The 24,731-nt window shown below is 40.0% G+C and overlaps 5 protein-coding genes across 8 annotated transcripts in view; 1 reads left to right on the top strand and 4 right to left on the bottom strand.

The window, feature by feature from the left end:
* LOC117748807 (testican-2-like) overlaps positions 1–3,346 on the top strand; it is a 36,066-nt gene extending 32,720 nt beyond the window's left edge. The window contains exons 9-11 of the mRNA XM_034558893.1: positions 62–124; positions 995–1,132; positions 1,621–3,346. Of these exons, the coding sequence (XP_034414784.1) occupies positions 62–124; positions 995–1,132; positions 1,621–1,766 (347 nt within the window). The 3' untranslated portion in view covers positions 1,767–3,346. The remainder of the gene's footprint in view (positions 1–61; positions 125–994; positions 1,133–1,620) is intronic.
* Positions 3,347–5,728: 2,382 nt separating this feature from the next.
* On the bottom strand, positions 5,729–10,282 carry sar1aa (secretion associated, Ras related GTPase 1Aa). Of its 3 annotated transcripts, none has more exons than XM_034559549.1 (7): positions 10,207–10,282; positions 9,176–9,248; positions 8,757–8,876; positions 8,550–8,615; positions 7,915–8,018; positions 7,686–7,817; positions 5,729–7,577 (listed from the first exon to the last, which is right to left on the bottom strand). In XM_034559549.1, exons 2-7 carry the CDS (start codon positions 9,231–9,233, stop codon positions 7,461–7,463), a joined length of 597 nt encoding a protein of 198 aa, XP_034415440.1. In that variant the 5' UTR covers positions 9,234–9,248; positions 10,207–10,282; the 3' UTR covers positions 5,729–7,460. The 3 variants fall into 3 exon arrangements, with proteins under 3 accessions (XP_034415440.1, XP_034415441.1, XP_034415442.1); XM_034559550.1 differs by having other exon boundaries at positions 10,203–10,244; XM_034559551.1 differs by lacking the exon at positions 10,207–10,282 and adding an exon at positions 9,842–10,191.
* A 1,302-nt stretch (positions 10,283–11,584) lies between these two features.
* On the bottom strand, positions 11,585–14,831 carry ppa1a (inorganic pyrophosphatase 1a). The gene is made up of 11 exons (XM_034558903.1): positions 14,704–14,831; positions 14,454–14,518; positions 13,753–13,806; positions 13,219–13,338; positions 13,049–13,135; positions 12,839–12,965; positions 12,610–12,737; positions 12,309–12,394; positions 11,974–12,043; positions 11,801–11,840; positions 11,585–11,713 (listed from the first exon to the last, which is right to left on the bottom strand). The coding sequence occupies exons 1-11, from the start codon at positions 14,762–14,764 to the stop codon at positions 11,685–11,687; spliced, it is 867 nt and encodes a 288-aa protein (XP_034414794.1). The 5' UTR covers positions 14,765–14,831; the 3' UTR covers positions 11,585–11,684.
* Positions 14,832–16,413: 1,582 nt separating this feature from the next.
* On the bottom strand, positions 16,414–19,289 carry lrrc20 (leucine rich repeat containing 20). 2 transcript variants are annotated; one of them, XM_034558851.1, is made up of 5 exons: positions 19,175–19,289; positions 17,765–17,855; positions 17,395–17,544; positions 17,120–17,287; positions 16,414–17,000 (listed from the first exon to the last, which is right to left on the bottom strand). In XM_034558851.1, the coding sequence occupies exons 2-5, from the start codon at positions 17,832–17,834 to the stop codon at positions 16,876–16,878; spliced, it is 513 nt and encodes a 170-aa protein (XP_034414742.1). In that variant the 5' UTR covers positions 17,835–17,855; positions 19,175–19,289; the 3' UTR covers positions 16,414–16,875. The 2 variants fall into 2 exon arrangements, with proteins under 2 accessions (XP_034414742.1, XP_034414741.1); XM_034558850.1 differs by having other exon boundaries at positions 16,415–17,000; positions 19,013–19,289.
* A 1,337-nt stretch (positions 19,290–20,626) lies between these two features.
* Positions 20,627–24,027, bottom strand: ndr2 (nodal-related 2). Its single transcript, XM_034559155.1, has 3 exons — positions 23,763–24,027; positions 21,424–22,211; positions 20,627–20,779 (listed from the first exon to the last, which is right to left on the bottom strand). The coding sequence occupies exons 1-3, from the start codon at positions 24,025–24,027 to the stop codon at positions 20,627–20,629; spliced, it is 1,206 nt and encodes a 401-aa protein (XP_034415046.1).
* Positions 24,028–24,731: the final 704 nt, after the last annotated feature.

Genomic DNA, 24,731 nt, shown 5'->3' with positions numbered 1-24,731 from the left:
GTTTGGGGAGAGCAGTTTAAAAGGTGTCGTCTGTCATCACTTTTCTTCTTGATTCTCACAGAGCCGCCGTGCCTCGCTGAGCTGGAGAGGATCCAAGTGCAGGAGGCGGCCAAGAAGAAGCCCGGTAAATTCATCATTTGCCACAACAGTATAGTGTGAAGTTCAAGATATATTTGAGTGACGGCTTTAAAACACTTCACTTGCCTAGGAATATCCTTTTGCACAGGAAATTACCACTGACTCACTTCAGATCCTTTCAAAGCCCCACAATGCCATGAAGTGCAGCCTCGAGCTGGCGTGTGGCCCTGCACTCTCTCCTTGTCTCTGGGTGCTCTTGTGTAATAAAGCCTGGAGGAGCTGGAGGAGGCTCATTTAAGAGATCACAAGCTCACACCTCGAATTAGGTCCTGCTCAGACTGGGGAGGGCCGCGCTGGCTTGAGAAAAGAGCCAGCCTGACTTTGGCTCCCTGAGAATCCCCATCCTGCAGTTTCTGCTTTTTACAGCTGCTTTTTACTCTTCAGATCCAAACCAAAATGGAAGAGTGAAGTTCTTCCATCCCCGAGGCCCTCTTGTCTCGTTGTGTCGTTGCTTGTGTTTCCGCGGCAGCGGAGGGCGGGGTTCCTCGCTTGTTAGAGAACTTCTCTACGGGGTTTGACAAGATTCTCCTGCGGGAGGCTGAAAACGGTCGCTACATTCTTACACGCCACTCTCTCAGCATAACGAAACACCGCGCCGACACACTGTATGAAACCACCGGCATTGTGCAGGCTTGTGTAAAACAAACAGGGAGGCTTCCACTGTCTTCGTAGGTTTCTCTGCCAAAAGATTTGCCTCTCCATTCTGACCGATGGCCTGATCACAGGTTCACTAAGGCGTGCTGGCATTCTCGTTTGTGCTGCGTTCATCTCAGGCATCAGCACGAGGCAGCTATTTGTGCAAAGTGTATAAATATTTAACAACGAGGCCCGTGTGTGTGTGCGCTCGTCCTTGCAGGGATGTACATTCCCAGCTGCGATGAGGACGGCTACTACAGGAAGGTTCAGTGTGACCAGAGCCGAGGGGAGTGCTGGTGCGTCGACCAGCATGGAGGAGAGATGATGGGCACCAGAATCCACGGCAACCCTGACTGCGGTAAGACGGGGAGGAACGGGGACACAGACAGAAAATCTTCTATCTTCACAATCTGTAATGATTGAAGTCGTATTTTCTCAAAATATTAAAATGTTTGCCGATGCAGAGAGATTTTGGCTTGTATCCAAGACTTTTTTTTTTTATCTCAATGTAGTGCACTGACCTGCCTTATTAATTCTTTGATACAGACACGCACCTTCAGACATTCTCAAACAAGTAGTTTTCTAAAGGTAACAGGTTGTAATATTATTACTACATTTATAGTTGTTTTTGTTTTGTTTAAAGAATTTTTGTTGGTAGTTCTTAGTACTCAAATAGGAGGAGAAATAACAGCTGCACCCGTACAGTGTGTGAGATTTGGTTGCATCTCAGGTGATTATACACCAATGATTTATGAATATTATATTCCGTTTGTGATAATAGATTACCCGAAATTATACGCACGGGTCCTTTAATACAAAATCTACGTGTACATATCCTTTTTCCAGATGAAGTAGCGGGATATTCTGGAGATTTTGGGAGTGGAGTGGGATGGGAGGATGAAGAGGAGAAGGAGGCAGAGGACACCGGAGAGGAGGCGGAAGAGGAGGAAGAGGAGGAGGGCGAGGCGGACGATGGAGGATACATCTGGTAGAATTGTCTGACCCCACGCGGAGAGCCGTGTCGTAGCCACTGGCCTGAAAATCTACAGGGATGGCTCTCTCTTCAAAGCAAAAGATTTTGGGATCGGACCTGGGAGGCATAGAATTGTTTATCATCCTGGTGGGATATGTGGTGCTGGTCAGGTCCAGGGATGAGACAGATGACCAGTTTTTGTCTTAGATATGTGTAACTGCTTCATTCTCTTGTCTCTGTTTTTTGAGCAAGAGAGCTTTTTGTTTTGCCGTCCTGAGAAGGACCCACTGACTACTGCACCATACGTAGCTAAAGTCCATCAGATTTCCTATCTTGTCCAACCGCCATCTATGCATATTGAGATTACCAGTGATTTTGTATTGTGTGAACAATTGCTTGGGTATTAGAGTCGCCGTCCCACTGGAGTGACTAGAGATCAGAATTGAAATTGTTCGACATTTTGTGAAACTTGCTTGTTGGCTTGCAAAATGTTATGAGAAACTCCATACCACTCTTGTGTTGAATATGAAGCCAGAGCGAGGAGACATGAATGTTGAAAACAGTCTCTGTCAGAAGGTTAAAAAAAAATGACCAAAACCTCCAAACCCTCCAAGATAACATCTTTTATCATTTGTTCAATCCGAACAGAAAAACACAGTATAACAACCACATGTTGAGTTATTATGAAGACTCTCCAGCAAGTCATTTGCCAGGAAAATAAATAATCCGGTTTATAACATCCCGTAAAAAAAAAGTAAATTATTGATGTCCTTTTCGTACAGATTAAGCAAACAAAACTGCTCCCTCCCGGTTTCAGTCTTTAGGGAATGATATGTCACTGTTGTGATCACAGCTGGTCTCTGCTGCCTTTAAGTGGCCAAAGAAATGAGCTCAGCTAACCTTCTCTTGGTCGTGGCTTCATATTTACCGTACAGACAATAGATCTTCTCGTCCATCTCGTAACAGACGGCAAATAAGCGTAGTATTTCCCAAAATGTCAAACTATTCCATTTATTAAGCAGTTCACTGCAATGTGGTTATGTATGTCCAAACTGATTCTGTATATAAATCCAGTGCAAATGATCTATGAAGCGAGCTTCGAGGATTTCAGGTAGCCACGGTTTCAAGCTACTTTTATGATGATGGTGCACCATAGCTCATAGCAGTTTTTAAATCTTACTTACGAATAAAGTGGATACACACAACTATAAAGGACCTACATTTCCAGTTGGATAACTTTTATTGAAAACCTGTAGAATGTACTACAACGGCCCAAACTACAGTAGAAACCACCCGTCCCTGTCCTCTGCTAACGCTGAAATCATGATAAAGAATGTGCCACAACTATGTTTTATTATGGGTTTGCAACTGGAAAAAAAACTGTATTTTGTGTTTATAAAAAAAACTGTGTTCATTACTTGAAGTTCTGTGTGTATACTTGAATTCACATTGTGATTTTTTTCTATGATGATATTGTTGCCATGTCTTCATTCATGCTATCGGTAGGCCAGACATGTGGTTGTTTTTAGTATTGCATGTTAGTAAATAAGAATGTACTTCTAGGCTGAGCACTTTACTAATAAAGGCACTGGAGCCAAACTGTATTTTGATTTCAATCTTTTCCAACTATTACCAGAGTGAAATTACGTTGACTCTCACCATCTTCCTTTGTATTTAGGCATGAGCATTTTTACAACGATCCTGCAAGATCGTTAAACAAGGGGACACTGAGCTGAGGTGCCTGTGGGGAAATTAAATGAGTTTCTTAAGATAAAGTGCACGGGAGAGAGTAGCACCCACTTACCTCAGCAGATCAATATTTTTCAAATTCGGCTGGTGTGCTAAAAAACGATCTTGAGCAGAAATGAACTGACTCTATTCTCAGTATCAGTGAAGCCTCCCTCGCATGGAGTATTTTGTTTATCAATCCCAAGCTTGGTGAGTAAAGATGAATATTCTGGAGCACTTAACGACTTTCTCATGACCTTTGGGTCCTCCACCTGGTGTGTAAAACACCAATTACTGAAGCTTATTACAGATAAGGCCAGTTACAGCCCATAATTACATGTGATTATGTTTAACAAGGCATTAAATTCTTATCATCTATGATCATGTGACCTGCAGTGGAATACATACAAGAAGTTGTAGCAGCAAAGTCTCCTCTCAGTTGAGTCTCTGACAAGCAGATCGGGATTCTTGGTTGAAATATTCTGGTGCTCATCTGCCACCTCATGCTGGAAGAAAACATTACAGCAGAGTAGTTGCCAAATGGCATAAATGTCCACAATGTGAACGACAACACTGCACATGATGAATATGTGCCAGTTTACATAAATGCATTTCGAACTCCCAGCAGTCATCGGTGAAAGTCCGGAATTAGAATTCGTAAATTATAAAAACACGAGATATTTCCAGCAGTTAAATCTTAAAAAGCATCTCCAGTGCTGACAGGCAGCCAGTGAAGGGCAGCATTAGCAGGGATTGGGGGGTAATGAGTCACTCAAGTTGGGTGTTAAAAGCCTGGAAGCAGCACTCTGCAATAGCTGCAGTTTGCTGATTTTACAATAAAGCGATCACAACAATTAGGCCCGGAGATAAAAGCATTAACGAATTTCTCCACGTCTGAGAATGAAAGGAAAATCTTGGTGATGTGCCCAAACATTTGCTCAAACATGGCACGCCCAAAATGAATAGTGTGCCTCTGCACCTACAAGGTATATTTGAATAGTCTATAAAGGTAACAGAGATGTAAGCATATATCTTTAGGTCAGAGTCAATGAATAAATAAAAGCTTTCATTTACACCTAACAGCCCAAAACCTCTAACAAACCATATGGCAACATCTGCATATTACCAGTTTACAGATTGATGCTAATAAAGTGAAGCAGAACCATTTGGGTTCCATCTGTGCCACTTGAAGTTTTCTCAGGTAACTATAAAACTAATTTAATTTAATTAACATGTCACTGTAAGTATTTCCCGAATGTATATACAACTGTTTTTGGCTTTGTTTTAGAAAAATCAATCAATCAAACCTCTATTGATGCTCCCATTTTAAAGAAAACCATAACTCAAGAAGCTGTGCCTTAGGAATGAGTGCAGTATCCCGAATAATCCACTAGATGGAGACAGACCGCGTTTTCTCATGGAAGGCTGTTCGATGCCGATAACGATTTGTTATGCCACGCTGACGAATGCAAGCGGATGGACTCCATCAGTGTTAATAAGCACATGGACACAACTTTTGTTCACAAATCAGCAACTGTAAGACACAATATGGTTATGGCTTTAAAAAGTGATGTCTATTTGTTTCTCTTTGTCGGGACTTAAGTCTTGGAGTCTGGAGGTTCATGTTGTCGTGTGTGCGGGTATGTATACACATGAAGTCGCAAAATTGCCAGCACTTCCATGCTCACATGCACCGCAAGCTTGATTTTGCTGTGTACACATCTAGTTTTTTGGAATTGTGTTTTGTTTCAGTAAAACCGGTTATCATGAGTTTCTTCCCATTAGGTGGGTATGCAGGATGAATATGTTGCCACATTGTTTAGCATGTCTTCATCTGGTAGTTAGTTAGTTGTTAGGATGTGTGCAGTAGCCCTCAGTAACGGGGATGTGTGGGTTCAAGATTTAAGTATTTCTTTTGTCAAAGGGGTTAATCTTGACACGTGTCCCTGATATCATTCACACTTCCATTTCTCTTTTCTCAGGCTTAAAGTCTGTGGCCGATGCTCTGCAGAATGTATTCAAACCCGAGGAGACAAATATTATCAACTAATATACAAATGATCTTAGCAAGGAATACGAGTGTGTCAAGAAAGTGACACACAAATAACACATGGCCAGTTGAGTCCAAAGAACAAGTTGGTTTCATTACAACATACATCACATGGATCAGCATGTGTCAATCAAGTTAAAACTATTTGCACAGATAATCGCTGAAAACATAATTTCAAGTTAATCAGCTATAAATAACTCCAGTGCTTTATTAGTGTCGGCTTATAGGCAGTAACTTTACAAACATTTACATCTGTACTATACATCATTTACAGGAGTTCGGTGACTGCTACAGAGAACACTGTTCAAAGGGAAAGCGGTTTGTTGACATGTGTTCTGTATCTCAGTAAACACTCAATATTCCCTTTTCATACATATGTTCTCTTTCATCTCAGTCACAAACAGCCCTGCATATTTTAATGGGCAGAATATTCATAACGGTACTCTGTAAACATGGGACGCAGGAAACAGTAAATGGGCTACAATGATCACATGTTTCTGTTCACTCGGCTCTATTTCCAGCTTCTCGTAATGAGGATACAAATTTTAACAGGTCATTGTAAAAAAAAAGAAGGTATGCATGTTTACATGTACGGACTCAACCATCCAGAATAAGATTTGAATATTAATTAATTCACAGGTCAGCATGTTCACATTTGCAAGTGCACTCTCATATCTTTTCAAATAGTCAAAAAGTGCAGAACCTGCAACACTTCAACCCTGTTGCACAGCCTACATGCTGATTACATGCACACTGATTGCTCAGGCTATAGATTCATTACAATAAATAACACACAAAAATAATGGGATTAATGAGTACAATGATCAGGCTCAGAACTACATATATTCTGTCTTACTCTTAAATACAGAGGCGTAAGATTGTCTCTGCTACAGTACAGTTGGTCATTCTATTTTATTGCTTCCCGACATTTTAAGGGCAATTAGCTATTAGAGCCTTTGTGATATAATAAAGCAATGGCAGCCATTGGACGTCATGTCAGTTGGGAATGGACATTTCATCCTTGAATTCGGTACGAAACACCCCGAAGTCAAAGATAATGAAGATTTATTTCAGTTATATATAGATATATATATCTCTCTCTCTCTCTCTCTCTATATATATATATATATATATATATATATTTATATACGAAAAAGTGCAAAAATAAACAAGCCAATTCCATCGAGACACTGAAAGTGAGAAGCAAATTATTCCCAGCACTCATCAGTGAGCTGATTAGTGTGACTCGTTTACTCATCATTGCCTTTATTGGTGTGCCGCCTCTTCTCCTTGTTAGTTTTCTAAAGGGGATTTCATGTTATTTTGGCTCAGTGCTCCGCATGGAAGATATCTTTTGTTGAAGTCCAATCTCTCTGCCTGCTAATCCCAAAGTGATTAGCACACGTCTTTGGCTGTGTGCTCTGAAGGCAGTGGCTGCGTATCATTAGATTAAACTAACTCAAATTAATCTTCTGTATTTAGTTATATACTTTAAAATCTAAACTTCGTACAGCATTCAACGTGCATTAAACTACGCAACACAATCACCACAGAGTTCTTGGTTTTCATCACTTGCTTCCTAGATTAGGAAGCAAGTGATGGCTAACAGCTGGCCTATTCCATATTAAATAATGCAACAATGATGTATACGTATCTTCATTCTTGCATAATGTATGTCTGCTTGTGTATTGTAATTAGGTATGATGTAACCTAATTAACATGCCGTGGAGTTAGACGACCCAGCTAATTCTCACACGAACGACACCGGTAGGGCAGTTCACCGTGAACCACTTAAAAAGTTTGCATATAGAAACCTTTAAATCCTGAATATTTGGACATTTGGGCTGACTGACAGTGGCAAAGAGGCAAAGAGTCTTTGTCACGCTCTCGTGAAAATGTGTCAAGAAAATCCCTTCCGGTTACGCTTCAGTCCTGTCAGTCGATGTACTGCGATAACCATCTGAAACCTTCCCCGTAGCCTTGCTTTTTCAACACGCTGCACATGAAGATCTCCAGCGGCCGGACGTTCAGCTCCTTCAGAGAGACGTTTCCCTGTCGATAACAAATGGGGATAAATGAGGAGAACGCTCATTCGGCACCAGGATGGAGAAATGTTGTTACGTCTGCGATTTAAAAAGACAGCGTCGACGACATGCCTACCTTTCCGGTTACTTGACCATCAAGAGCAAAAGCTCCTCTCAGCCCTCCTTCACTGATGGCCTCGGGGCGGTCGATTTTATTACCCAACACCAACACTGGTACATTGACTATGGTCTCGTCTCCCAGGAGAGCCTAGAAATGCAACAGCAGCACAATCATCATCAATCCACAGTCAACAGTCGGTACTGCAGCGTGGAAACCTGCTCGTCGGTGCGACGGTCAATCTCACATCGAGTTCGGTCTTAGATTCCGAGAGTCTGTCGTGGTCCGCACAGTCCACAAGAAAGACGACTCCATTCACAGCCGGCAGGTAGTTCTTCCACACCCTTCGAGCTGTCCACAGAGAGAAAACAGTGTGTGCATAGTTTGTCCTCGCAGCAATGTTCTTCTCAGCTTTTAATGCAGGAATTTCCGTTTCACCGTGAGATTAAGAAATGTCAATCTAATTGGGTAGCAGTTTCAGCAACACGTGCACAACCTCGATACACAGGCACGACCTGCCTTTACATTGCCATTAAAATGTGATTTCCATGTGGTGGGCTCAGTGGTTCCATCTGTGCTGATTTAAAATGCGGTTACATGTCAGGGGCCACAGAGACACCATGTGGCAGCCCAGAGAACTGTGATTGGTCAACTTCTCCATAATGTTTCAGTAAAAATGACTGATGGTGAAGGCAATTATTACTGATTCAAGTGCCAACCCTCTATGACCTGCAATTGATGTTCTTTTATCACAAAATGTATGACGGCCTAATAATGTACGACACCTCCATGTAGTTTTAAGGTGGCACTATGTCAATCTACAGGTCTACAGACAACTATTTCTATATATTCATTATTCGCAAAAGTGGAGAAAGATCTCACCTTGTACATGTCCCCCCAGGTCAAATGTAGTAAATGTCATCCCACCAATCGAGAGCTCTTCAGATGCTTTGAGAAGAAAAAGAGAATAAATGATTTATTACTAGTGAGTTTTGGGCTGCACAGTGAGAACAACTAAGCTGGAAATCGTAGTAAAACTTATATCAACTTGGAATGGCCCACTACACCAGCGTCTCAATCTCTCCTCACTTGGATGCAGTGTTGGCACATGTTGACCAAGTCGGTCATCTTTCAACATGTGTAGGAGCGTTGTTTTACCAGCATTGTCCAGGCCCAGGAAAACCAGCTTCCCAGACTTTTTGTACAGACCTGGAAAATATATTTCACAAGTGTATCAAAAACGAGAAACCCAGGTCCTGCTTAGTCCCCGAAGAGGAACATAACATTCACTCGAGCATTGATGACCTCCATGGCTTGACTACATTTCAGAACAAAGGCTCTATGGTATATAGATTGACACACTGATGCCTTCGTTTATGACTACGTTTTCAATACTGTCAACATGTCAATAATGTCACACCAAAATGTACCGTTCCTCAAAGTGAGCAACAGTTGATAAAGAACTGGTGGTATTGCTCCCTCTGTTCATGTTCCACCTCTGCACTTACCTAAGAACTGTAAAACACTGCTCAACCCCCTGTAGATCCAGTCGAACAAAAAGGACATCTTGACGTTCTTTGACTGAAACAAAGAAAGACGTTAACAAGATTACTTTCACACAACACTGCTCTGGGTTGCCAGAAAAATAGAAATGCTTGTCTCGACATTGCATTTATTCATTTTGTTGCTTCTGCTCATGCTGTATATAAATGAAACACCCATCAACTTAACGAGAACCAAATGTGCCATATAAGTGGGTAGCTTACACAAGAACTGGTCATAGTAGTGACCAGTTCTTGTGTTTATTTCCAGAACAACAGACTTCTTGCACAGCAGACATTTCGGCAGGAACATCACGGGTGTAATTGAAAGCATTAAAAAACGACTGCAATCCAGTGAGGTGAGCTGGTTTCAGGATCCTGGGGGCCATGCTGCCTTTCTGCCTCGGCTAACGGAGACACTTAATGGAACTGTTACCCAACTTACATGTGTTCAACCTGTGCTTTAAGAGCGTCAACGTGTCTGTCATTGGTTCACATTACGTCACACTGGTGTCGTTTTATTATATCCTGGTCTCGATACATGCGACATGTCACCGCACGACTGCGTTAAATGAAATGTTCACCAAACGTCACAGATCGTTTGGATCAAACTGAGCTCGCGCCTCCAAACACCTGTATCCGTGATGATCGTTAAAGGCAGCTAACGTTAGCTGCGCTGCACTCTGATGTAACAACGCTGCTTTCCGCTATATTGTTGAGTGACAGTTACAACAGTGTCATGTTAAAACGGATCAAAAACACAAAATCAATTGTAGGGACGTGTCTGTTGGTATTTAGCTAACATAACGTTAGACGCCGCTTTTCTTTTTTTTTTAAAAGCTAGTTAGCATTAGCATGTTAGCTTAACGTTAAACCGTGGGTACTTTCTAGAGTCGGATGTGATGTGTCTCAGGACAACGTGTGCAGATTGGGCGCAAACCCCATATCCGTTTTTATTGTATTTACATCTTTTCTAACTTTAACGTGAGCGTACTTGCCCCTCAGCAGCAGCGCAGACAGGAGTGTTGGTGGTCTCCTTGGAAACAGTCAATCAGAGTTCTTCTTCGTGTGTTAGAGTTTTACGTTTGGGAGGCAGTTTGACGCATTAGCGCCCTCTTCACACTTGTTGCTGAACAGCAGCTTATTTCTCTGCTTCAAAACTCGTTATGTTGGTGTTGACAACTGTAGCTTCAACAAAACAGCAGGGACAAACAAGACAAATACATAGAAAGATGTCATGGTACTACAGATAATTATTGGATAATTAAAGGAGCAGGATTAAAAGAAAGGGGGGGAAAGCAGAAAGATAACCAACAGCCAGAACCACAGATGGGTTGCCATACTTTGTAATATGTAACCCACGCAGTGTGTATTTAATATTTTCTGATTTACTCAAATGAAGAACATCTCTGATCCAAGCCTTATGGTGGAGAGGCCCAGCACAGCAACTGGTTGGCTTGTCATTATGAAGTCAACCAGTTGGCCTATGAGGGAATTGTATTCAGATTATTTACTTAAATATAAGTACTAATATCATGCTGTTAAGTCCTGCATTAAAGTTGTTATTTAAGTATAATGAGAACAATCTTAAGGTATTAAAAGTAAAGTACTCAATGCCTAAAAGTGCCCCCTGTGACTGGTGAACTTAGATCATTAACGTTAGATTATTATTCATTAATGTAAAAGCAGGATTTTACTGTTTGAGATGGTACTATTTTCTATAGGACTGCAAATAATGAATTTCTTCATTAGATTCATATGATTATAATGTTCTTGATTAATTATGGTAGTTAATTAGGTTAAAAAAAACTAAAGCACATTTAGAACAAATAGATAAAACAGCTCATCATGATCAATCACAGCAGGTTTGATATCAGCAGGAAAACAAATCATGTTTTTCTCCTACTGTATAACAACACTAACCCCACTGTGAAGGCCTCTAGTGCTCATTGAAGCGTAATGTTTAATTGCAGCCTGCACCACAAGGCATATCCATTTACAGCCAAATCCTTAATAACCAGTTGTTTGTACTGTTAAGTTGCTCTGTAGTTATTGGAATTGCCCATATAGGCAGTAGTGCTGCACAGAAACGGGTTATTTGTCTTAATTCAAAGATTCCCAATTATTTCCAATAGGGTACTATTATTGACTTTAGATCCATATGCTGGGGGTAAACTCAAGTTCATGTGATGATTACAATATGTAGTAGCAGCAATAATTTAAAAAATCAACACAATATCCAATACCGTGGGGTTTAGTGTAGTTTATTGTAATGATTTGTCAAGCCTGAAAATATAGCTAACTATCTAAAATCTTAAATGTAATATATAGTGTCACAATCACACAACAAGCAGGCGAGTAAATGAGACATGAAATATTAAATCCAATCCATCCAGTTCATGAACTGCTCTGATGTGTTGAAATCAGATGACGGGAGGAAGAAGTGAATGACGTTTTCAGGCCAGGATTTTCCCTCTTACATCTCATAGTAGAACCACGTGTCGACTGAGAAAAAACAAAATCATGCATTTATTCAATTTCCTTGAGAAAAAAACAGAGTAGCTACAATAAGACAATTACATGTACACCCACCTGAACTTGGAATTGGATCTTGGGCTCCGAGTGCACATGCCTGTAAGAGTTATCAGTGTTATGTTTTCATGAGGAATACACGTCTGAGGGCTTTGTGTGCACACTTTTATGTGTGTCAACTCTAGTCGAAGGAATGGAGGGTTACATGCATTTGAAAATGAAGACAGACTTACAGACTTCACCACAGCGTCTGCGTCCTCGACAGAGCAGCAGAACGGACTATCTGAGACACTGGTGTTCATGCTGAGTCAAGAAAGAGATGAAACAACAGGGACAACTTCAGAAAGGCATGTATTCATACTGTCACTATTTCATCTGCAGTGAGAGCTGACCAATAACTGATGTTGTTGAACAGAACTCTATTTTAGTCGATTCAAGATCTTCTCCTCAGCGTCAACTTCTCTGTCAACTTTCCTGCAGTGCTTGATAATTATCTCATGGATGTTATGGCATGAAATATCACTAACAGCACACAAAAACATAATTTAGCCTATAAGTAAGTCCTCACCAATTCAACTCGCCAGCATTGGTCTTCTTAGAAATCAGTGCCTTCCAAAATTCGTTGGTGCTCTTTATTGTTTTAATGGCAAAGTCCTGGGAAAAAATATATATATATATATATTTTCCATCACATTTTTTCTCTGAAAATATTTTATTACTTTAATATGAATTGTTTTAATTTCTTAGTGGTTTATTAATTTGAAAACAAACTGCCAAGTTACAGATACGAACACTGTTAGATCTATAAAGTGTAAGAACATGTCCCAACATTTCTTTAACTACAGCGAGTACAAGTTAAAAAGGTGTACCCTGTCCTTGAACTCTGCGTTGAAAGCAAACTGGTTTTCAGGTTTCCCATCTGGGACTTTGTATCTTTTGAACCAATCAACAGTGGCCTCCAGGTATCCGGGCTTAAGTCGTCTTACATCATCAATATCTGCAACAATTCAGAAAAAAGAAGGTGAACTCTCAAATCCAGAATAGTTTGTGTAACTGATGGCAGGTTTTCTTCTTCGCCTGTTGAAGGTTTATTCGTACCGTTAAAGTCGGCGGCTTCCGGGTCCTCAGTATTGATCACAATGACCTTCCAGTCTGTTTCACCCTCATCGATCAAAGCCAGAGTTCCCAACACCTTCACTTTGATTATTTCCCCTTGAGAGCACACCTGAGAATCGAAGGCATATTTGAAAAAGCTGCAAACAGCTGAACTTATATCTGTCTCTTCCGAGCCCCCAGTCAGAGTAATACCTTATTTCCTATGTCACATATGTCAATAGGATCATTGTCTCCACAGCAACCTGTGTCGCTGTCCTTGTGGTTGGGGTCTTCCCATGTCTGTGAAAGGAGAAACCTTGTGTTTGATGGAGCAGAGACACCGTCTGGTTTCCTGTTGTCTAAGTATTGCTATTAGGAATTACCTGTGGAATAGCTCCATAATTCCAGATGTAGCCTTTGTGAGGAAACACATTGGCTACATAACGGAGATTCCCCTTCTTCATATCTTGTTTCAGTGGATTGAGAGGATCTTTGGTGGCAATCTGATAAACAGACGGCCGAAACACAGTTGCATCAACTTACTAAAAATAGAAGGAAGCACTGACTCACATTGTGGTGACATGTATTATTAATAATGATAATTTACTGGAACATAAACACAAAAAAGTAAATAAATCAACATGAACTAAAACATTATACGCTACACATTATTTGACAGTGTAATGATAAAAACATCACTACGTCATCATTGTGTATGAAATTCAGAGATTCAAGGTACCTCTGCATTGTACGTGCATTGCAACAAGTACAGACAATTGCAAAATATGCCTATGACAAAAGATCGGATTTGTCTTATTTTACAATATTTTCAATCTATAAACTGTATATTAGGAGGGAATATGCATCAATATAATACATCATTTGCAAGTATTTGAATACATTTATATTATATATACCTCCATCTTTGCATTTGTCCATCTTGGAACCTCCACAACGGCATGAAAGATATTCTGTAAGATTAACCAAAATAAATACATGTATATGCAACTCATTTCACTAAAACCTACGTTACAGTGTTTGAAGACTGAAAAGACAGCCGAATGCTTTGCTGCAATATATCCATACAAATCCCAAACTTGGACGGACGCTGAAAGGAACGCTAAAAGGAACAGTGTGTGCTTAAACGCACCGTATCCATTCATTACCTGTGGATATAGTGGAATGAAAAAAGTGAATGTTCCATAGATAAATAACCACCAATGTAACCCTGACATGAAGGGGCAGGAGCAGTACATTTTGTACAATAATTATTTATATATTTTTTATTTTATAACAGAAACACAATAAATGCCTAATAGAGTGATTATACGACACCAATGTGTGCCTTCACTATGGATCCCAGGTGGCCCAGGGAAAAGCACCTGTCCACCACTGCAGACAAATTGACTCCATCTGATTGGTCTGTCTACACGTTCCTCAAGCCAAAACGGCAACAAGGCCCGGGGTCATTTTGGTCACCTGGAGCACATAAGTACGTTTTTCAAAACGACAAATAATGCATTTTTATGAACATGGTTACAGTACAGACCCAGCAACAAGCTTTTCAATCTCCCCAAAGTGAAAAATACTCTTGAGCAATAAGTGTGACACCTCTCACCTCTGATTCGTTTGCGTAGATGGGTATGTCATGGAACGGGGAGATGTATTTGCCCTCAGAGTTTTCTATTAAAAGGAGGAAGGCAAATTTGAACTCTTTTAAAAATGCATCACCATGAGGAACTAGAAAGTGTGAGATCCCCTCGAAAAGCTTGACGATTACTCGTCAATGCAGCTATTAATGAAGTCATAGCGCCAAGTTAACAGGCAACTATTACAGTACAACTCTCCACAACACACAACGTACTTACTGAAAAACACCCTGTACTCATTGGTGTTGGGCCTGCCCCTCTCCTCGATGGTAACGCTCATGTCTGCTGTTGCTCTGGAGCTCTCCCACTGTGGTCTAATACAGGAGCACTAAGACGCTCCTGACTGACCGGCGGTGAGACGGAGGGAGCAGGCATGCGCACTGCTTAAGCCACCTGACAACTGCACGCATGTGACAACAGGAAGTGTAAAAGGCCAAAAAACAGAGCTGCATGTTCCTGTGTGGTTACTGAGTTCTTGATCACATTCCCTATTTGTGTCACCTGTAGCTAACGAGCATGAACAACCATCTGGGAGAAGCAAGAATTGCTTCAGAGTATAGTGACAAACAGCTAATCCCTCTTCATGCCCACTTCTCCATGGCTGCCAGCTGCATTCTGCGGCCTGGATGTGAAGTTTTCTTTACCTTGTTTGCGTGCGGAAGCTGTGGCTCTTGAGAGCTCTACGCAGACACAAACAGATGGAGCTGACTGCCGTTAGCTGTGATCCAATTAACAGGGCAGGATTAGGTGGCGTGCCCTCTTTGTGACTTCTTGCTTCTGGAGTTTCACCGTGACTATTTGATAACAACATTATGGGCCTATTTATAGAAACATGTACAAAATAAGTAATGTGTTTTTCTCTCTCAATGCATATTTGTTATAGACATGGTTGATTTTCTAGGGTAATTAATGGCTTCTTATGGAGCATGCCATGTTACTTAACGGTGGTATATACATTTATACATACATACATTTGTAAACTAGAACACACACACACACAATCTAAATTACTGAAAGAAAAGCCTCCAGCTGCAAGCATTGTTAAAACCACACTAACCCAAAAATGTAAACACTGTAGTTTTCCTCTGGTTTATAGAGGATTAAAACAAAGAGTCAGAGAGCAGCTTGGTGCACAATACGAGCTCACAGCCTGGACCCAAAAGGAGTCACGCACTAAGCCTGCCTCTGAACAAAATATTTCTCGTCTAATTTTTAAGTATTTACACACATTTACACACGTAGAAATTATCACAATGCGACCTCTTCTCGCCCGTCTGTGGTTGATTTATCACGAAGGCTCAACACAGTGAACCCAAACATCAGCTTATGGGGATCCAGACTGCACTGTTGCTATTTAAAGAATTCTTGAAAAGCCTGAGCGAACCATTTAATACTGTGGATCAGTCTCTGTCACCTGCAGATGGGGTTTAAGAGCCTAATCAGTGTTTTCTCTGTACTTTCTCTCTAACCAGACTAAATCTCTGTGGTGCCTCCAGCATAAAACTAGTGATAAGATACTTTCAGAGTATTTTGCATATCTCAAAATAATGATAAGTGATGAAGTCAAGACGTTTCTCATCCTATTCAACCAAATGGTTGGCCAAACTCGGATCAGTGTCCAAAGTTAGTTTTTTATGGTTGTGAATGTGAACACCAAAAACGCACTAATACAACTTGGGTTAAAACAATTCACCAATTAGTTCATCAACATTTCTTTTGGTGCTATTTAATAACTATTTAATTTTCCCCAAATGCCAAACGTGCACTAGTCCGAGCTTCTCAAATAACATTTTTCACTGTTTTGTATAATTGTAAACAGATTATGGGTGTGTGGGACTGCTGGTCGGACAAAACAGAAGACTTTGATTATTTTCTGACATAAGAAATTATACTTTATTCCATAAAATGGTTCTCAGACTTATTCAAAATGAACACTATCATCAGCAGCAGTCTTAAAAAGAACAGTACAGCTGAACTTTACACCAGGACACATTTTGGTAAAATTGGTCTAATGTGAATATGAATAACTGTCACCCAGTGAAAAATAATGATGCAAGACTGCATAGTTTCCAGAGCATCATTTTTAATGGAAAAAAACTTTTTTATACAATCAAAAGGAATAAATAATTGATTGATTTCGTCTATTTGTAGTTCATAAAAAGAGGATAAAAATGAGGCTGTAGGGTGAAGTCATCAGCAGAACTGAACACCTTAATCAAGGAGGTCGCTATCCTTAATAAAAAGCCTCGGTTTTCTTTGATTCTTGTAAACCGTTTTGATATCTTCAAGTATTTTTCCTCATCTCTCAGGCACACCAAAGCATCCAACTGAAGTAGCTAGAAGGCACACAGCATGCAGTCTGTGGTGGGTAAAAAAAATATATGACATATTTTAGCATTCTGTTTCATAATTGTGGGGAGATTGCAGAGCAGACTGAGTGTTTGAGTCCAAAGGGTTCGACTTCACGTTCAGCCACTTCAGTGCTGGCATGTCATTCAACTTCTCCACTGGTATTTCTGTGGGACAAAATAATAAAAAACAGAGTAAACATGAACTCAAGGCCTATAACAAAATATAACCCTTTGCGTTAGCATAATATCTAATAAGTATATGTATATAATATAATATATATGACCTGTGATGCCATTTCCCTCCAAATTAATCCTCTCCAGTGTGGCTATTTCAGTCAGCTTGTCAGGGAAGATGGAGAAGCTGTTATTAGCCAGATTGATGTATGTTAAATGCTCCATTCCTCCCACGATCTCGGGCAGTTTGGTGATTACATTTCCTCGCAGGTCCAGTTCTGAAACATATTTAAAGACAGGCGTAAATCGAAGGGTCACTTGTCTGTTCTTCCGCCAACATTTGTGAGGTGAACACAAGAATGAGTCCATGAATCCAATCCACTACCTCTTAGCAGAGGGAAGGTTGAAAAGAGTTTGCTGGAAATGGTCTTCATCATATTGTCAGCCAGTGTGATAACGCGGATGTTGTCTGAGACACTCCTGAGGAGCTTAAACACACCATCTGGGAAGGAAATGAGCTTGCAGTTTGACAGGTCTGCAGAGAAGAATAAGAAGATGATTATGAGCTTATGAAGCTTAAACGCAGCTTCTCTAATTAAAAAACACTTGGAGATTTAAAGTTATTTGAAAAGACAAATGTTAGCCTCTGCCACCACCTGCTGGTAAAAATCTGAAATAACATTAACCTGAATATTGAATCAGGGCTATTCACTCACTCAGAAAGAGTGAGTGAGTGAGAGAAGAAGGGATATTACCCAGTGTATCATTCCCCTCCTCTACGGTTGCATTAATCCTCCGGACCACATTTGCGACTGCCTCGGCCATTTTTTTCTGCTGTAACTGTTCCTAAAGAAAAAATGATATGACAAGTTACACTTACACATACTTTATGCATAAGATGTATGACACCCAAATACTAATAACAGTAACTAAAAATGACAGTATATTAATTAACACTTAATATTAATTAATCAATATTAAGTTAGTGCTCAATGTATTATAGGGTATTGTTGTATTGCACACGTATAACACATCATTGTAAAAAAAAAAGATAATTCATCACTGGAGTAATATTAAGTAGCTTAATTCATTTTGTGTTAGCTAAGTTAATATTTTATGTAAATTAGCATTCATATTTCCTGAGAGAGGTACTGATATCACTCACATGCATATGCAAGTAAGTATTTTGAAGGTTTTAAAAAGTTAAGGAAAATAAATTAAAGTGTGACAAGAAGTACACCTATAACTGGAGAAAATACTAAATAATATATAGTAAATAATGAGTGACGACAAGCCCCAAAATGTGTTATGCTTTCAGATCAGTTGACGGATCACATAGTACATTACTCATACTTTGTATTACAAGCAGAAATGGAAATAGTATTCAAATATTGTACTCAAGCAAGAGTACAAATGTATTTGCCTCAAAATATAAATACTGCACTTAAAGTAAAAGTACTTATTATGCAGAAAAAGGATAATTAATGTGTACATCACTTTAATGTTGCAGCTGGTAAAGGTGGGTGAAATGTGATGAATTCATATGCTGCTGGGAAGCTTATCTTATAATAATATATAAACACTATTAGTGATTAATATGTTGTAGAAATAATATAAATGTGCAAAGTAACCATGCTGTCAAATAAATGTGGTCAGGTAAAAAGTAAATTATTTCCCATTTGAAATATTGAATACAAGTCAGTTCGCTGGAAGTCAGTCAATGCAGTCGAAATAAAAAGTCAACCAAGAAACTTTAGTGTCGTAAACACCGGTGCCTAAAACAAATCACGTTAGTGAACTTTACTTGACGTTAATAACAACGTGGCGCTGATCATTTGGGCTAGGAAGAACACATTTTCTTCCTCTAAAAGAGAAGTAGAAGTCCATATAAAATAAGCGTTGGCCCTGAAACAGGCTAATACAAAGACAGTCTGTTGAACTCCACGTAGTTATTATTTCAATAAATAACCGTTTCGTTTAAAGCACTCCAGGAAGACACTTACCGAAACTAGAAGCTACTGTTACAGAGGCTGGCAGCTGTTAGCTAACGTTAGCTACAGCAGCTCAGCTAAAGTCTAATTTGGCGAGTGTGTATTTTTAGCCCCGCAGAGGCCAATTCACCGGAGCGTTTCTCTCTTCATTATAAACAATAAGATTAGCATCACCTCACATAGTAACGTTTAACACCCTGTAAACGTCGTTGTTGCTTAGTAAAGCTAAGTAAAGTAAAGAATATAGGTTTCTAGGCTACTAGCGAAGAGTATCGCTGGGGAACGTATACATTCACGAGCGTCAGTCCTGCGCTGTCAAGTTGCAGGCGAGGTAACGTTGAGCCTAATTTAACGAACAAAGATTATCAGTAAAAGGAGTGGCGTAATACTTATTATGAACTATTCCGTTTTATTTTTAGTCGGTCAATGTTGCATATTCAAAAGTATCTGAGTCCTACTTTTTAAAAATCGAAATATTCATCCCTTTCTAAAAGATCTGAAGAAAACACAAGAACATCACTTTTTTCCCCGGCTGTTTCTCTACTTTGATCTATACATTATATATATATTTTGAATATGGACTTTTCCCATCCACATATTTGCATTAGGAAGTTAAGTGTTGTCTTACCTCTGACTGCTGGCCAACTATTCATAGTTTGAATAGTCATGACTGGCAAATTCCAGGTTAGTCAGAATATTTTCAAAAGGATTTGAATACAATGAGCTCTCTCTGGCTTCAGGTGAATAGTTTACCATTGTTAGGACTATAACTGCCACTCTACAGTATTTACTGGATATTCATCTCCTATACAATACTGTATTTTGAGGTTGCACCGTTGATGACTGAAACACTCTAAAACTAGAAAAGTCCACCTTATTTGGTGTGTTGGTTCCTTTGTATAACACAGTTGAAGGTAAATATGTCCGTAATCTATGTGGCGGACACGCATTGTGTTTTGTGGATATGTTTGCAAGTATGTGGTGTTTGTGAGAACATAAGCCAAATATGAGAAAACTGTGCTTTTACACAAGGTGACAATGTATATGTATGTGTATGTATATGGTATTCTATAGTTTGATATAGTTAGATATCTGCTTAAAATAACCTTTGTTAATAAACTCTAAGTAATAAAACATAACACATATATATAATACATGTGCAAAATGTACATAAATACAATTTATTTAATATTTACAATAAATATACATTAATTTACAGTTACACAAATGTACTGTAGAATAAAAAACAGTGCTGGAATATTCAACAACATTGCCATTTCATGTTTACATTGATGAAATTGACAAGAGAAAAAGAGTTGTACATTACATTGTGACATCTGCCCACAACTGGAAGGCTGGATGCTATTGTTGACTTTGTATTTCAGCACATCTTAAAATGACAATGTTCTCCTTAGAAACTAGAGCTCACATCGTAAATTAAAATCCCATCTCTGCACATGGATCAGATACAATCTTACAGTGCACAGTGACAAATGTCAAAGAGCTTTTTCCTCCGAGCTAAGTGTTTCCTTTTGTTTTTCAGACATCGGCTGCTCCTGTACAGCATGTTTTATGCCGTGAGCACCGCTCAGCAACACAGGTCGTGTTTGGAGGTGGTCGTAGCTGTCACTGGCAGCCACATTCATCCACAATCATGTCCTCGTGATGTCGGAGGAGCATTTCTCTGTTCTCGTAGTACAGCATGCTTAATGGGCTCATTTTGGTTGGGGCACAGCAGGGTGCTGCCACTCGGTCAGAGTAGTAATGTTTCAGTAAACTCTGGAAAAGAGAAAAACAAAACAGAGGATTTAGATTGATAATTACAGTTTTAAAATACTCAATTTCTGTATGTAAAGATACCAAGACAGACAAATACTTTCAATATTTTTCAGATGAATTATTCCAGGTCATGCCAGTGCGAGAGCATGCATGGTTTAAATGTGTTTTATAGCAGTGCAACTAATGACTATTAACATTGTTAATTAATCTAATTGATAATGTTTTGTGTATAAAAAAAATAATTACCCACAGCCCGTGATCATGAATTTAAATGTGTTGGTTTATTCGACTGTCAAAACTTAAATATATTCAGTTTATTGTCCGACATCTCAAAGAAAAGCATCAAATCCTCACATGTGAGAACTTGCAACCAATGAAGTGTGGAAGTTTTTGCTTGAAAAAATATGGATTAATTATGAAAATTGTTTTCTGGTTAAATCGATGCATATATGTTCTCTTTCAATCTAGTTTCCATCTACAGTCCCTAGTTACCTTCCAACAGCAACCAGTTCACCTCAGTGATAATACCAAATACTATATAGGTATCGTCCACAAGCAGCACACAATGATGTGAATCTACTGAGCCTCAGATAATGAATCGGTTATATTCATAACAACATAGAAAGATAATCTGCTCCACTAACCTGCATGTACGCATGATTTGTTGGATTCAGGTTCTCCCCCAGTGGACCGGGGCAGGATCCCTCACAGCGATAGGCGTTATATCTTTTAGGAAAGACGATCCAGGACCCCCAGCCGATTTGATTAAAGTCGACATGCAGGTCGACTCGGCGACAGAGAGATTTATCACTCCCTCTCTTGGACGCCTGCGGGCTCCTCACTGTTTGCTCTATCTGGCCCCGTTTGCTCCTGCGCCTCTTTGGCCATCGGGCCCTTTTGATTTCAGCGGGGGACAAGAACTTGGATTGTTCAGCCGTGTGAAGTAAGCTGGCTTTGGCCTTGGAGCTCTCATCAGAGCCAGTTTGTGAGAAGACGACCAACAAGGCCCGGTCACTCACGTCCTGCTCTCGTCTCGGGCTCTCCACTAAGACGGGCTGATCGGGGAGTGACAGGCCTCTCTTTGTCTTCCTCACTCTCCTTCTTCTCGACACTCTTTTTTGTTGTACTCCCGCCGTCCCAGATTTTTGTCCAAGCCAGCTCAAGAGAGGTTCTGTCATGTTGAACACTTTCCAGCTCTGTGATGAAGTGACCAGTGATGATTCAGTGAGAAGCCCCACCAGCTGCTGTTCCTGGCAGCCCTTGTGCGCATGGCACGCCTGGCCATGCTGGTGATAGACCTCCACAGTGATGTTGGAGGCACTCGCTGTCCGAGGAAGCCGGATTCTCAGCTCTGCCGCCTGGATCTGCTTGTCAACTAGAAGGGCCTTGAGGTCAAAGGTCGCAATCCAGCTCCTCTGACTGGACATCAAACCTAATGTCGTGAAAAGAGCAAGATTAGCAGAATAGTATCATACCGCTTATAATTCTAATTCACACCAATATGTTTTTTTTACACTCCTATTTCCATGGTAGCTGTCTTTGTAATACCTCTGGTTCTAATAGATAATTGTTTGCAGGACTGCTTTGTTCATTTAAATTTAAAGGATTTTTTTATCAATGTGATGGACCTTGATTTTTCAGTTACTTGATTTACTGAATATAGCAAACACAGAATTTCACATCTCTATTTTCCTAGAATCACTTTCCTAAAATAAGTCAAACTTTCATTTTATCACAATGCTCAACAATAACGTCATTTAAAATGGAACCCTATATATACACTGTGAGAAAAACAACAGTATAACAGTGAAATAAACCATTTGTTAAAAAAAACTTCGTAACTGAAATAAATGCATGTACATTTCAGGCTGACATCAGAAAAATGTTAATTACTGTGCATCCCCAAACCTCAATAACCAACCATCATTCACCATATTAATTACAATTGGGATTCTTGCTATTTGTGGATCCAATCTCCTCTTTTGTTTTGCAAAGTGATTTGTGAGGAGAATAGTAAAGACACACCATAATTCCCTTTGATAACTTCACCTATATGACTTCATGATTAGTGCTTGATTTCTTTAAAAAAAATAATCCAGTCATTGTTCTGGTGCTGCGCCCATATCTGTAATGGGGCTCTCATTGTGATTCAATGAACAGGTGTGGTTCAAATTAATCTGAAGGATTAAAGCATTTTAAGCATCCAATTTGCTCTCCGTCGTGCATTGGCCTATTTACGATAGACTGTTGATCAAACGTGCGCACCATCCCTCGCCACTCATCCACTCAAACCAAACACCGATCCGAAATCATTTAACAGGTCTCTGCCTCTCCTGGCTTCTGCATATCCTCAGTCAAACAAATAGGTAGTAACTCTAACACCTCGCGGCGATGTGAAATTAGACTCAGCAGCAGGGAGGGCTGTCCTCTGTTGGCTGCTTGTGCCATTAAATCCCGAGCTCTAATCTAATCAAGCCAAGTGTGAAAAAAGAACTAAGGGAAGTTGTTGATTTGATTTAACAAGAGATTTGTATAGGGGGATGTCTGGCGAGATATCTAATCAACATCACCTATAAAAAAAGAGGTTTGCTTTGAGAATTAGACAGAAACCCGTCCTTTTCACACGCTGATCCCTGCATGGTTATTCACCCCCTGACCGGGATGTGGATTGAAACCCTCTGAGGTCGTCTGGCTCGCAGCTTTGACAGCAACGATTGAGCCCCCCCCCAAAAAACGAACATTTCAAAGAGGCCTTTATTAAGTGGTAAAGAACGAGATTTGACTTTGACCACATTGGTAAAAAATAAAATAAAAAAAACTTTCGGAATAAAGACGTGAATACATTCCCCATCATCTCGTTGTCCCCTGCTCATTCGTGATCCATAACACACACACACACACACACACACACACACACACACACACACACACACACACACACACACACACACACACACGCACACACACAAAAGAAACATCTTACTTTTAGCCATCACACTCTTCACGGTGTCTGCCTGCTGCGCGGTGTATTGCTCCATTGTATCCGACGGGCTGGAAAAATTGGACTTGAAATTCCTGTAGAGATGCATCATGTAGGTTGGCAGGTGGTACCCGGACGATCGGTCCTGTACGGGAAAGTGCTGCTGCGGCCGCAAATAAACTCCATCCTTGTGCTTATGGATCCCCTGAGCGAGCAGCACCAGCAGAGATGCGTGCAGCGCAACAGTCAGAGCTCCCAATGAACGCATGTTTTGGGCCGGTTAATGACACATTCCTCTCCTCGGAGATTAGGGGTGTCTTATATACCCTCACCCACCCCCTTTTTATGTTTAACAAGTAGCTGAGAACATTAAAGGAAATTGACATGCGTCCTCAAGACTTGTTACCTGACAGCTCATCATCCATTCTGTTGGTAATGAGGCGCCTGGGTGCGTGTTTACAAGGAGCGCAGCTCTTTGTTTGCGCCATGTTATTTGGGCTTCTGCAGCCCGATTCTCCATCCTTGGATTAATTGTTTCAGCTATTTGGCTTACACTAATTGTTAGGCTTTCCAATAGTGTACTGTCGACTAAATACCGTCTGAAATGAAGTATATGGAGAACCATTGAGCTGCTGCATGTGCTTACCACAGAGTAATGAAACATTACTAATGATAACAGAAAACAGCACCCAATTATCAGGACTATCAGGATGATGAATCACTCAAATCAAATATATATATATATATATATATATAAATGCAACATGTATAGGCTACATTCATACGTGTTTATATATAACAATGAGCAACAACATACACTGTCAATGCTTTATCCTATAGGTACACTTATAAGCATACCCCTGTTCATATATGGTGTATATGTTGTTTATTTTACATTTTTACTGATTCTATCATTATGGTATGGTGTTTTGGATTTCCAAAAGATTATCCTCAAAAACCAATATCCATTTA

This window comes from Cyclopterus lumpus, chromosome 19 (genome assembly GCF_009769545.1).
Source record: "Cyclopterus lumpus isolate fCycLum1 chromosome 19, fCycLum1.pri, whole genome shotgun sequence".
NCBI classification, from domain to species: Eukaryota; Metazoa; Chordata; class Actinopteri; order Perciformes; family Cyclopteridae; genus Cyclopterus; species Cyclopterus lumpus.
The sequence above is the reverse complement of the archived record's forward strand: the minus strand, read 5'-3'. Positions and strand labels throughout refer to the sequence as shown.